We start from the raw sequence: 14,304 nt of genomic DNA on the forward strand, positions 1-14,304 counted from the left end.
AGACAGAACTCAGCCAAAGATGCCCCCAAAGAAAAGGAGCTGACAATCTCAAGAGGAAGGGAGGGAGCCCCCCACCCCCACTTGCTCTGAAACTGCTTAAATCAAAGAAGCTGCTGCCATCCGTGGATGCAGGGGGAGGAGGGCAGAGTGGGGGAGGAGGAGGAGAGCCTAAACACACACTGTTTACCAATCCCGGAAAACGAGACCAATAGCAGCACCCAGCACCATCTAGAGCTTTAGAATTTCCAAAGCACTTTCGTTTGTATTACTTTGTCTAATTATAAACCAGGGAGGAAGCCACCGACTGAGTTAGAAGCTGAGGGCAAACTGAATTTAGGTTTCAGGGAATTCAGATTCGGTCTTCCCCAGACACCCACTAGGAGGAGAGCCCCTCGGGCACGGTCACCTTCACATCCTTTAACCCTCACAGCAAGCTCCAGCATACAGGCAGAGAAACTGAGGCTCAGGAAGCTTGAATAGAAGCTCTAGTCTACATATCGGCTGGGTTCTTGCCCTTGTTCTCTCTGAGAAACTCTAATACTCTGGCCACCTGATGCAAAGGACTGACTCATTGGAAAAGCCCCTGATGCTGGGAAAGATTGAAGGCAGGAGGAGAAGGAGATGACAGAGGATGAGATGGTTCGATGGCATCACCAACTCTACAATGAGTTTGAGCAGGCTCCGGGAGTTGGTGATGGACAGGGAACCCTGGCATGCTGCAGTCCATGGGGTCACAAAGAGTCGGACACACCTGAGTGACTGAACTGACTCTCTCCCTTGTAGGGACTCCAATAGTGTCCAGATCGCCAGCATATACAGGTTATACCCACATCCCCTAAACATTTGGTTTGGGCTTCCTGTTCATTCAATTAAAGATTCACAGAAGAGCCTCTGTGATCACCTACTGCATGCCCCACCCTCTGTTGGTGTACATGTGGGGGAGGTTTAGTCCCGGGGTCAAGGTCCACCAGACCCACAGAGGTAAACAGACAAGCAGAGAAAGCAGATAGAGCAACTGTGTTTGAGCAGATCACGACTGAAGCGACTTAGCAGCAGCAGCAGCAGCAGCCATTGCTGTACTTCCCAAAGAATATCAATTCTGTGTCTTATTCTCCAACTGGAAGCCCCTGAATGCAGAGTTTGAGACACTACAGCCTCGTTATTAAAGACCCTGGCTACCCCCCAGCTCCCCCCCCAGTTGTCCCTACCTCCTGCTTCTCTGCAGTCCCACAGAAGAAGCAAAACCAAGGGCTGCGTAGGACTGCAGACTCTGGCTTCCCAACATACACGCGCGCGCGCGCACACACACACACACACGCCAACCACATGCTCTCACCCCCTCAGCCCCATGTAGGGGCATCACCCTACTCCAGAGCTAAAAGGGAAAAATGACAACTAAATGCTAAGCGCCCAGCCTCCCAGACTGAAAAGGCCTCTCCGCTGCCAGTGTTGGTGCCAAGGCAGTCTTGGCTCAAGGACAAGTGAGCGTGGCCGTGACGGGGAGTGGACCAGGGCTCCCAGCCCAGCTCAGCGGCTGACCGTGGGCGAGCTTTTTCCTCTCCCTGAGCCTCAGTCAGCTCAGCTCTAAAAAGGGGAGACATCTTCCAGCTCCAAAGCTGTGGACTTCTACGACAGCCAAGGTAGACTGAAGAGCCCTGCCTTCCCCCATTGCCTCCAAGGACACCCTGCGGTCCCAGGGTCCCAGGGAGGCCAGCCTGCCCTCCATCCCCACCCCCCCACCCCAGGTCTTGTCCTACAGTCCCTCTGCCACTCACCCTGCAGTTGCTGAGCTCCTCAGCGGACAGGATGATGGTGCCACATTTCTTCCCTGGGACACCGCTGAGAGAGGAGAAGATGAGAGAATGGAAAGTCGGACAAAGACAGAGCCACAAGCCTGAGCTCTCCCTGAATCAGCCCTCTTCAGCCTCCCCTCACCTCCCCACCACCATCCAGCAGATCTGCTCTGAAGCCCCTAAGAAGACAGAGTCTCCTGTGATCTAGGGCGCTGCTTCCTGGGCCAGGCCCCCAGGCCTAGAGTTGCCCCACCCCCTGCTCCCCAAGAGCCCACCAAGAAGGGTACTGTCTGCATTGAAAGTCCTAGAAAAGCATCCAGACTCACCCGGAGGCTTCCAGACCAGTGGTTCTCAAACTTTCCGTCCAGAGACCACTTCTGTGGGCAAAAGACCTCGTGGGCTAGCCACCCCACCCTGCACCCAGCTGATCCCCAGAGTCCCGGAACATCCCAGCTCTGAGCCACTCTGATCCATTGGAGGACGGAGAGCAGTAAGAGGCAGTGAAACAGGAGGATGGGTGTACTCTGGGTGGCAGCTTGCCAGGCCGTCTCCCATGGCTCCCTCCCCTGCAACTTCTTGGCTGGGGTCTCTCTGGGGGAGAGAGATCTCAGCCAACCCTGAGGCTCCTCTGTGAGGTGGGCGACCAGGACGTGAAGTTGGCCCCCCTCCCCCAGAGAATCCTCTCTAGGGGAGCAAGTTCCCAAGGTGGGGTTCTACCACAACCTCTTCCTTTGGTCAGGAGGGACCCCACCCCGCCCAGGTACTAGCCCATCGCACTCCGACGTTTAGGACTAACCCCAGGGTAGGGGGAGGTCCCTTCCAGCCCCTGGGAGGGAGAAGAAAATGGCAGCCGTCCAGTAGCTGTGTGACTTTGGGCTCATTACTGCACCTCTCTGAGTCTCAGTTTCCTAGCCCATAAAATGGGTGTGACTGTAGCATCCATTTTACAAAATAATATGCACACACACCGTGCCTGACGCGGAGGAGGCCTCAAGAGCACCATTTCTCTCCCTGCCTGGCTCCCTTTACCACTCTGCAAAGCTGATGAAATGCAGCCCACACTCGAGCCAGCCTCAGGGCCACAACATGCTGGCTGCGGATCACATTTAGGAGAACCACTGATGGAGCTCTCTCCAGTGCCAGCTCTTGAAGGGAGAGAGTCTCAAACAGAGGAAGCAGGGGAGCTGGCCCTCTGCAGGGGGCTGATGAGGTAGCTCAGATCCCTCCAGATGAGGTGGCCAGAGCAGGGCTGCAGCTGGAGTGTCCCCTGCCCCAGCCAGGTGGCCAGCTTGTCCCCCTAGACTTGGGCAGCCAGCTGAGTAACCCAAAGCCCTTTCACCCCCAGCCAGCCCTGCCTGCTGGTAAAGATTGATTTGTTTGACCAGGGAGATAGAATGCTCACACCAGCCTCCTCTGTCCAATGTTTCTCCATCTGCTCCTCTCCTTGCCTCTGAGCCCCTCGTCTATTTCCGATCTTTCCTTCCACGCTCTCCAGCCCCAGTCAGCTCCCACCTGCCTGGCCTTTCTCTCTCTCCCTCCCTTCCCACTCGCTCTCCCTTTCTGTTTCTCTCTCTGACTCCTGCTCTCTCTCCAATTGCTGCTTTTCTACTCTTCTTGTAAATTAGCATCCATACCGTTCCTGGGCTGCGGGCATCCCTGGGTCCCCTGAAGGCCCCTTTCCTACATCCTGCTAGTCGGATGGACAATCCAGCTACTGAGACCCCAGCTTCTAGAGGCCCTCAGCAAAGGCCAGTGGCCCCTCCAGGTGGGTCCCCCAAGCAGATGCTCCCTACCCTGGTCCCCCTAGCCCCTGCCAGGTGTGGACCCTCTTGCCAACCAGGAGAGGAAAGGGAAGGAGTGGGAGGGTCTCCGTGGCCATATTTGCATGAGGCCAGCCAAAAGCAGATGGTCAGGGTTGGGGCTGGGGGAACGTGGCTAGCCCACCACAGCTGGTAAGGAAATGCGGAAAGTGAGGGTTTAGCAGAATCTACTCTGTGAGGAGGCTGACGTCCAGCAGTGGAAGCACTGGAGAAGAGGGAGATAAAGACAAGGGAGGAGAAGGCTGAGAGGCAGGAGGGCGAAGAAACCGGGCCTGGGGAGAGGACAGGAAGGAAGAGGGCCCAGTCCCTGCTGATGCCCAGAAACGGCCCCTACCTCTAAGCCCCACCCTGCACCCCAAAGTCCTCTGACCTCTGGGGTTGGGGATGCCAGAGCTCTAGCCTGGGTTGGGGGAGGGCCAGCTGCAGAGTGGCCCCAAGTGCCTGGGTCCTGTAGGAGGGACCCAGGACCCTCTCTGTGCCCCTGAGCAGGACTGAAGAAGGCACAGTGGTGGGAGCAGGGACGGGACCAGGACCCCAAGGCCCTCTTCTGCAGAGCTGGCTGAATGTCTGAGGACTCCAGGGCCAGAGGTGTCTAATGGCCTACCCGTTGGACACAGCTGGCATGGGCTTGCCTGTCCTGGAATTCAGGCTGAACGCTCCTATTCTGTGGAGAGAAAGAGCATGTCGTGAGCTGAGTATCCCCATCCTGAGAGGCCAGAGCTCTCGGCATCACCAAAACTCTTGGAGACAGGTTTCTGTTCTGGATCAAACATCAGAATAGGTCCAAGAGCCACAGGCCAGGGGAAGGAGAGGTATTCTTCCCAAACCTAACAAGGTGAAGCCCTGGGCAACTTCACCTCAGAGGTTCTTGGGGTGTGTTTCCTGGACAAGCAGCATCACCTCCCCTGGGGACGTGTTACACATGGAAATTCTCGGGCCCTTGCCTGGACCTGGGGTTGGAGCCCAGCAGTCTATGAAACCAGCCCTCCAGGGGATGCTGGTGCCTGCTTCAGTTTGAGAACCTCTGCGTGACCTCTCTGAGCCTCAGTGTGCAGGCTGTGAAATGGGGAGATTGACCTTGTGAGGTCACAGAGACGAAACACTGTCTGGCCCAGAACAGACACCCATTGGAAGGAAGCCATTCATAGGTCTAGCCAGGGAAACAACTAAACTTGGCCATGTGGAAGCTTCAGTGGGGGAGTAGGTCCCCTCCTTCACCAGCACCCTGCGTCTCCACATTTTCGATCCTGTTTGACCTTTAAAGCTCCTCCCACTGGCTCCTCCCCAACCCAAAGTCTTTCTCCACCCCCCGGAAGGTGTGCCCCTGCACCCCTGGAGGGCCAGGGGGCAGCACAGGAAACAGACCCAAATAACTCAGGTGCTTTTGACCCAGGCAGTTGGGAGCTGAGAGGGACAGACACACACTGACTCCTGGGACCCAAATTCTATAAGCTTCAGAGCCCTCAAACATGGGATTACTCCCTATTCTCAAGAAATGATAGCTATTTATCACTATATTCCGTGAAGCCAGAGGATGACACCTTTTGGGGGACAAGGAGGACTTTCTGGGGGCTCTGAAGTTTCCACATAGTTGTTGGGGGTCAGAGACAGGGCCTGGGAAAGAGAACAGCCCCCGCCCCCCAATAACACATTCTGCAGTTACTGATCATGATGAGGGGACAGCGTCCAGTGTGAAATTGGCAGAAGCTGGGGCGGGGGGGGCGGTGCTTTTCTGCCCACCCTACCCTGTGACCTGGACAAATGTCCCAGTTTGCAGGCCTCTCTTGCCTGGGCCCTGCTCCTGGGGGTTCCTGAGAAACAGGGACAAGAGAGGTCACCCCACTGCGTGGGCAACCCTGGCTGGTCCCTTAAGCCACCCCCAGGCTCCACTGTGAGAAGCCTTGGGACTCTTCATGGCAGAGCCTGTTCAGTGTAACAGTTTCCCCCTAAAGCACTGAAAACCCTATGATGCAGGGGCAGGGTGGGGTGGGGAGGGCTTCGCCATCCGAACAATCTGAAGGCTACTCTATGTGAGCAGATCCCTAGGTTCAAATCCTAGCTCTTCTACTTCCTAGCTATGTGGCCTTGGGCAAATCACTTCCCTCTCTGGGCTTCAGTTTCTTCCCCTATATAATGATGGGGTGGGGTGGGAGTGGACTACATAAGGTCTCCGGCCATTCTAAGGAATGTGGGGCTCTAATAAGTGAGCTGAGGTCCCTCCAAGATAATTGGGTTAAACGTCCTGCAAGGCCCTTTCAGTCTCCATACTTCTGACTGCCCATGATGACCGGCTGACGGCTTGCCCCTCCCCTGAGCTAGCCCTCAGCAAGGATGAACAGCAAGTTGGACCATCACTGAGGAAGCAACCCAGACAGGCTCCACTTCCCTGTATACTTACGTGAGGGACTTCTCCAGGCGGCTCCCAGGGGACCCCACAATCTCTCCAAGGGTGCAGAAGGCCTGGCCCAGGAAATCCTGCACATCCAGGGTGCAAAAAAGACCACTGTCACCCACTAGGCTCACAGTCGTCCTGCCTCCCCCATCACCCCACACCTGGATATACGAGGGCTGTGAAATGACAGGATGTAGCATCAGACACACACTCTGTGTCATAGTGAAGCCCAAGGCCAACTCAGAGTTTGGCATTTAGGAGATTTTCAGAATTGCTGGGCAGGTGCTGGCAGAACTCACATGTTTGGATAAATCAGGACTCTTGGAGTCAACATCATACCTGCAGGGAACACAGAGATGGTGAAGGCAGCTGGGGCAGCCTGCCCTGAACTGTCTGGCTTCTTGAGCTGAGCCAGAACCCATGCTCTCCCCAAACCAGGCACTAACACAGTGGACATTTCTGGGAGTAATAGCAAGGAGACAAATATGGTAGCCTTCTAAGGTGCTAGACCTGGTGTGTCTTTTGATCTGGGTGATAAATGGATATCAAAATGCATCATGGGATTGGGTTTGAGCACTTCACTATATATAAGTTATGTTGTTGTTTAGCCAATAAGTCATGTCCAACTCTTTGCAACCCCATGAACTGCAGTCCTCCAGGTTCCTCTGTCCATGGGATTTTCCAGGCAAGAATACTGGAGTGGGTTGGCATTTCCTTCTCCAGGGTATCTTCCCAACCCAGGGATCGAACCTACATCTCCTGCATTGGCAGGTGGATTCTTTACCACTGAGCCACCAGGGAAGCCCAGACGTAAGTTGTGTATGTGTTAGTCACTCAGTAGTATCGGACTCTTTGCAACTCCATGGACTGTAGCCTGCCAGGCTCCTCTGTCCATGGGATTCTCCGGGCAAGAATACTAGAATGGGGTGCCGTGCCCTCTTCCAGAGGATCCTCCCGATCCAGGGATTGAACCTGTGTCTCTTGTGTCTCCTGCATCAGCAGGCAGGTTCTTTACTACTAGTGCCACCTGGGAAGCTGACTTCCCAGCAATCGGTTGCATTGACTGCCCTGGGCCTCGAGTCCTCCTATTCCTCCCTCCACTTTTGTCTCCTTTTACTGCATTTTTTTCCCTTCGCTCCCTCTTTGCCAACCCCTGTTCCCCATTCCATCCACAATTCTCTGGGGGCACAGTCCTTTCTAACCACCCTATACCCCGAACAAAACAACAAAACACTCCTCCACCTACTCACCAGACTGAAACCCCCGTCACCTTTAACCTCAGGAGAGGGGCACTCTGCATCCATGTGATGAACACATAGATGCTTCGAGTCTGATCAGCCAGGTAACCTCAGCAGGAGGGGAAACTGGAGGGGACCTGCCCCCAGAACCAGCTTTGACAGAGGAAGAGTTCACTGGGGACTTGGGCTCCCTGGAGGCAGAGCTGGAGTTGCCCCCAAGATCTTCCTCAACCACCCGCCCCAGAATCAGGTAGCTTGCCCAGTGCCCTTCCACATTAGACAAATGGGGGGGGTGCCTTTGTTCCCTCTCCCCACCTCTCTTCCATCTCCTGATGTGGGTGGGGCTGGACTTCAGCTAATAGTCCCTTTTCTCCCAGGTCAACCCTGGGCTTCCTCTGATATGACAGATCTCCTACCTTCCTGAGTGAGGAAACCGCTGCCCCAACAAGAAGTCCTGGAGCCCCACCTCCCAACCGTGGTTCCCTCCCCAGCTCCAACCTCAGCACCATCTTCTACTTACAGGTCAAAACGGAGGTTCTGCTTCTCCTCGAAGAAGTAATCCACGATGAACTTGCGCACGAAGTCGGGATTGAGTGTGTTGTCGATGACTTCAGTGCGTCCAAACTGCAAGAGGAGAAGGGGCGTGGGTCTCGCAGCCAGGCTGGAGGGACTGGACTCAGAGACTCCCCAGTCCTGAACCCAGTAGTAATGGAAACCACACCTCTTCCAGCCCCTGACCCCACCCTCATCCCCTCGTCAAGGAGAGAGCTCCCTCATCTCACAGTGGAAGCCATCTACCTTTGGTTCTAATCTCCACTGCCATCCCCTTACTCTCATTTTCTTTACATAGGTTCCACTCAAGTGAGAGAGTGTTTTTTTTGTTGGCTTTTTTTTGGCTTGTGGGATCTTAGTTCCCCAATCAGGGATCAAACTGGGATCTTTAGCAATGAAATCACAGAGTCCTAACCACTGGATGGCCAGGGAATTCCCAAGTGAGATGGTTTTGATATCTGGACATCTGAGCAGGCCCCTCACTTGCCCACCTCCCTGCCTTTGCGTATGCTGTGTCCTTCACCTGGCCTCCCCTTCTCGGCCAGTGGCGTGTCCTCCACTCTTCCAAGGTCCATTGTTAATGCTGCCTCCTCCAGGCAACCGTCCTGATTCCTCCAACCAGACACCTCTCTGTGAGCACACTGAACTTGTGCTACCTCTATGACTACCTTCCTTCTTGGACTCATTTCGATTTAGGCGTACTGATTTGATGCCCTGATGGTAAAGGCAAGGCAGAGACAGGGGCTGTGAGATCTCTGAAGATCCCTTCTCCTGGTGTTCATGCCCTTGTGTAATCCTCTCCCCTTGAACGTGGACTGGAGTTAATGGCTCGCTTCTAATGAAGATTGGACTAGAACACAAGTCACTTCTGAGGTTATGTTATAAATGACTATGGCGGGGCTTCCCTGATGGTCCAGTGGTTAGGATTCTGCCTTCTATGCAGGGGACATAGGTTTGATGCCTAGTAGGGGAACTAAGATCCCACATGCTAGTGGGAAACTAAGCCTGTGATGCACAACCAGAGGAGCTCCCATAACAAAGGATCACACCAAAGACACAGCACGGCCAAAAAAGACTATGGCTTTGTCTTGGGCACCTTCCCTCTCTCCTGCTCACTGTGATGAAGCCAGATGCCATGGTGTGAGCTGACCTATGCAGAGGCCCATGTGGAAAGGAACCACGATGGCTATCAGCCAACCCACCCCTGAGAATCTGAATCCTACCAAAAACCACTGAAGGAACTTAGAAGTGGGATCCTGCCCCAGCCCAGCCTTGAAAGGACTGAGGTCCTGGCCAACGCCTTGACGGAAGCCTTGTGAGAGACCTTGAGGCAAAGGATTCCACAAAGCTGAACCCAGATTCATGACCCTGTTGTTTAAGTGGCTAAAGTGTGTTAGTCTATCAGTAGTGTCTGACTCTTTGCGATCCCATGGACTGTAGCCCGCCAGGCTTCTCTGTCCATGGAATTTTCCAGGCAAGAACACTGGAGTGAGTTGCCATTTCCTCTTCTAGGGGATCTCCCCGACCCAGAGATTGAACACGAATCTCCTTTGTCTCCTGCATTGGCAGGCGGATTCTTTACCACTGAGCCACGTGGAAAACCCCATGTGGTTTCCCATGCTAATGCTTAAGGACTCAGCTCCCCAGAAGTCCAGCTCTCCAACTCCCGCAGTTCGCCTCATATCCCTATGACTGCACTCACCACGTGCCCTAACCGTGATCTACTCTTTTCATCCCAATAGATAGAGCTTCTCAAGCAATGGGAGGATCCAAGTTTTCCTCATCTTTCACAGATGATTATAGCACCAGCAGCTGCTGTAAACACTTTGCACCATATTCCCTTAATTAATCCTTTTATGGTAGGCTTCCCTATTTTATGGATGAGAAAATGAAAGCACCGAAAAGCCAAGTAATTTGTCTAGAGTCATAAGGCTAATAATTGCTGACTTCAGGCATTCTGGCTCACGTTCTCTAAGCATGTTGCCCTACATGTAAGGTTCTGAGAGCAAGGACAGCAGAAGCCCACTGCTCCCAGTGACTGGTGCAGAGTAGCTACTCATTGTTGAATGAAGTAAGATAGAAGGAGGAAATGGATGAGAGGGTTTGAGTTCCAACTTTATCACAAGCTGATTATGTGACAAGATCAGAGACTTTCAAGGCCTCAGCTTCCTCATCAGAAGATGGAATATAACACTACTTGTTCTGGGACTACCCTGATGGCCCAGTGGTTGAAAATCAGCCTACCCAACCTGAATGGGAGGGGAGTTTGGGGGAGAATGGATACATGTATACGTATGGCTGAGCTGCTTCGTGATTCACCTGAAACTATCACAGCATTGTTAAGTGGTTATAACCCAATAAAGAGTTTAATAAAGGTTTAAAATAAAATCAAAAAGAATCTATCTGCCAATGCAGGGGACACGGGTTCGATTCTTGGTCTGGGTACCATGGCTACTGAGCCTATATTTTAGAGCCCATGTGCCACAAGAGAAGACATCATAATGAGAAGCCTGTTCGCTGCTGTTAGAGAAAGCCTGAGCACAGGAACAAAGACCCAGAGCAGCCAAAAATAAATAAATAAGAACACTACTTGTTCTGCTTGTTTCTTTGAGTTATCCAATTCAATTCAATGATGAATTCAACAGTTTTCAAGCACTTATAAAGTAGGCCAGGCAGCGTGGTGGGTCCTGGGCTACAAAGATAAATAGAATATGAATCCTATATTTCAGGACTCCTCTGTCGTAGGTGAGACAGCTCAGACTCAAATAATAACTACAAGACAGTGTGAGAACAGTCATCACAGAATTACATGCAAAGGTCTAAGGCAGGGTGCACTCCTCTGGCTGGGGAAGCATGGAAGTCATTGAAACGTACCAAAAAGCAGATCCCTGGGTGTCCTGTTTCACATACCAGTCCAGGTATCTGATTTCATAGAGCTCTGTATCTTTCATTACCTCTGAGCTTTTTTACAACTCTGTAAATTACAGAAGGCATAACGTAATGCAAATGATTCTTATCCACAGAAATGCAAATAAATTTCCCTCAGTGGGATGCAATTGATTATTTGATTATTACCCAGTGGATTTGCATCTATTTGTACATTCATCTCAGCATTCGTGATTGTGTATGTGCTCGCATTGTTGGATTTGAACCAGTAATAACATCTTACTGGTTCCCTCATTAATGAATAAGTTGAATAAAATTTTGCTATGTGTTCAATTTATATTTCTGTGGGAATCATTATTTTATCTTTAAAAAATGTATCCTTTAACAAGAGATTTTTCAAAATAACCCATGCTTGGAATTCCCTGGTAGTCCAGTGGTTAGGACTCTGCCCTTTCACTGCCAAGGGTGAGGGTTTGATCCCTGGCAGGGGAACTAAAAATCCCAGAAGGCTTGAGGCAGGGTCAAAAAAAAAAAAAACAAAACAAAACCCATACTCAAGCCCTACCACAGGCCAATTAAATCCAAGTCTCAATGGGTGGGGTCTGAACAACTGTATTTTTCAAAAGTTCCCTACATAAGTTTAAGGTGCAGATGGTGTTAAAAATAGCAGATTCTCAGTAGGAACACAGGGTCTTCCCAGGTGGCACTAGTGGTAAAGTACCTGCCTGACAATGCAGGAGACATAAGAGACGAAGGTTCAGTCCCTGGGTGGGGAAGATCCCCTGGAGGAGGGCATGGAAACCCACTCCAGTATTCTTGTCTGGAGAATCCATGGACAGAGGAGCCTGGAGGGCCACAGTCCGCACGGACAGGATTGAAGCAACTTAGCATGCATGCAGGATGAAGGAAGAAAACTAACATTTATTGAGCCCCTTATTGAATAGTCAGTAGATTAAGTGGATCTTTATAGTTGAGTTATTTCAAATCCTAAAAGATGATGCTGTGAAAGTGCTGCACTCAATATGCCAGCAAATTTGGAAAACTCAGCAGTGGCCACAGTACTGGAAAAGGTCAGTTTTCATTCCAATCCTAAAGAAAGGCAATGCCAAAGAATGTTCAAATTACCTCACAATTGCATTCATCTCACATGCTACCAAAGTAATGCTCAAAATTCTCCAAGCCAGGCTGCAACAGTACATGAACAGTGAATTTCCAGATGTTCAAGCTGGATTTAGAAAAGAAAGAGGAACCAGAGATCAAATTGCCAACATCCGTTGGATCATCAAAAACGCAAGAGAGTTCCAGAAAAACATCTACTTCTGCTTTATTGACTACTCCAAAGCCTTTGACTATGTGAATCAAAACAAACTGTGGAAAATTCTTCAAAAGATAGGAATACCAGACTACTTTACCTGCCTCCTGAGAAATCTGCATGCAGGTCAAGAAGCAACAGTTAGAACCAGACATGGAACAACAGACTGGATCCAAATCAGGAAAGAAATACTTCAAGGCTTTATATTGTCATCCTGCTTATTTAACTTCTATGCAGAGTACATCATGTGCAATGCTGGGCTGGATGAAGCACAAGCTGAATCAAGATTGCAGGGAGAAATATCAATAACCTCAGACATGCAGATGACACCACCCTTACAGAAGGAAGTGAAGAAGAACTAATAAGCCTCTCGATGAAAGTGAAAGAGGAGAGTGAAAAAGCTGGCTTAAAACTCAACATTCAGAAAACTAAGATCATGGCATCCAGTCCCATCATTTCGTGGCTAATAGTTGGGGAAACAATGGAAACATTGAGAGACTTTATTTTTGGGGGCTCCAAAATCTCTGCAGATGGTGACTGCAGCCATGAAATTAAAAGATGCTTGCTCCTTGGAAGAAAAGCTATGACCAACCTACATAGCATATTAGAAAGCAGAGACATTACTCTGCCAACAAAGGTCCTTCTAGTCAAAGCTATAGTTTTTCCAGTAGTCATGTATGGATGTGAGAGTTGGACTATAAAGAAAGCTGAGCACCGAAGAATTGATGTTTTTGCACTGTGGTGTTGGAGAAGACTCTTGAGAGTCCCTTGGACTGCAAGGAGATCCAACCAGTCCATCCTAAAGGAAATCAGTTCTGAATATTCATTGGAAGGACTGATGCTGAAGCTGAAACTCCAAAAGTCTGGACACCTGATGCGAAGAACTGACTCACTGGAAAAGACCCTGATGCTGGGGAAGATTGAAGGCAGGAGAAGGGGACGTCAGAGGATGAGATGGTTGGGTGGCATCACCAACTTAATGGACATGAATTTGAGCAAAATCCCGAAGATGGGAAGTCTGGCGTGCTGCAGAGCATGTGGTCGCAGAGTCGGACACGACTGAGTGACTGAATTCATCTCATCCAATTCTCACAAAAACTCTGTGAGTTGTTACCCATTTTGCAAGTGTGTGCTCAGTCATTCAGTCCTGTCCAACTCTTTGTGACCCCATGGACTGTAGCCCACCCGTCTCCTCTGTCCATGGGATTTTCCAGGCAAGAACACTGGAGTGGGTTGCCATTTCCTTCTCCAGGGATTTTTCAAGTGAGCAAACTGAAAATCAGAGGTAAGTGACTTGCCCAAGGTCACAGAGCTAGGCAGAGCTGGGTCTAAACCTAAGTATGTCTAACTCCAAAGCTCCTTATGTTTTTTCCTTCATCTAACTGCCAAGAGTCCTCAAGCATTATGAAAGCCAAGTAAATATGAGGTTTACTTCGCAAGCATTTATAGAAACTTCCCTGTGTGCCAGTCACTGGGGAGGGCGTTGAGTTGAATTAAGACTGGGTTCCTGCCCCACCCACCAAATTCCGTAACAATCTTATAACCTATAACCCTGGTTCCAAAAGAGTTCCCGAATTTTCCTCTCCTGCCTTTGCTAATTTTTAATACCTCTTGTCTTCAGATGCAAACAAAATTTCTCCTAATAGCTTTCTAAAATGTAGACTATTCCAGGAAAACACCCAGGTTCCAGAGAATCCTCATTTAAGAAAGGGACCTACCTCCTCCTCAATACACTGTCTTCCTCTCTCAAACACATTAAAAAAAAAAAAAATCCCTCCGGCAGGATTTTATATAAAAATCCCAGCCCAGAAAGAGCAAGCATGCCTTTGTGCAGCCTGCCTCCTCCTTCCACTCCTGGCAGAGACTCCAAGGAAAACACCCATTAGGGAAGATGACAGCGCTGCTTTTAAAACGGCACTCGAGGCTTCAATAGAGGGGAATTCCCTAGAGATTGATCTCTGCCAGAGAAGAAAATGGAGTTCCCCTGGAAACAGGACAGGGAGGGGGACTCCAAGGGCACCCAGTATCTCCTAGAGCAGGAAAGGGGGCAAGCGAGCCCGGCTGGGCGGTGATGAATTACCGGGACCCGGAGTAATTAACATATGCATATTACAAACTACTGCGTATGGAATCTTCAACCCAGGGACTTACTAAAGATGTTTTATAGCCTTCATTACTTGGGTTACTAACAATGAAAAAAACGTGAAAACTTGGATTTAAAAAATCCAAGGAGCCACCGGGTCTCTGTCAGACCCAATTTACACTTCTATTCATGATGGTCAGAACACAGATGAACTGATAGTTTTGGGGG

At 50.5% G+C, this 14,304-nt stretch overlaps 1 protein-coding gene across 5 annotated transcripts in view; it reads right to left on the bottom strand.

Moving 5' to 3' along the window:
• The window catches only part of CPNE5 (copine 5), a 103,540-nt gene that overhangs the window by 52,497 nt on the left and 36,739 nt on the right, over positions 1–14,304 (bottom strand). For 2 of the 5 annotated variants that reach the window (XM_061398034.1, XM_061398033.1), the window contains exons 4-9: positions 7,764–7,867; positions 6,305–6,344; positions 6,012–6,088; positions 4,218–4,277; positions 2,120–2,170; positions 1,776–1,839 (exon numbers count right to left, since the gene is read on the bottom strand). In XM_061398034.1, the coding sequence (XP_061254018.1) occupies positions 1,776–1,839; positions 2,120–2,170; positions 4,218–4,277; positions 6,012–6,088; positions 6,305–6,344; positions 7,764–7,867 (396 nt within the window). The remainder of the gene's footprint in view (positions 1–1,775; positions 1,840–2,119; positions 2,171–4,217; positions 4,278–6,011; positions 6,089–6,304; positions 6,345–7,763; positions 7,868–14,304) is intronic. The other 3 variants (XM_061398036.1, XM_061398035.1, XR_009732768.1) reach the window with 2 other exon arrangements.

Source organism: Bos javanicus, chromosome 23 (genome assembly GCF_032452875.1).
Source record: "Bos javanicus breed banteng chromosome 23, ARS-OSU_banteng_1.0, whole genome shotgun sequence".
In the NCBI taxonomy this organism is placed as follows: domain Eukaryota; kingdom Metazoa; phylum Chordata; class Mammalia; order Artiodactyla; family Bovidae; genus Bos; species Bos javanicus.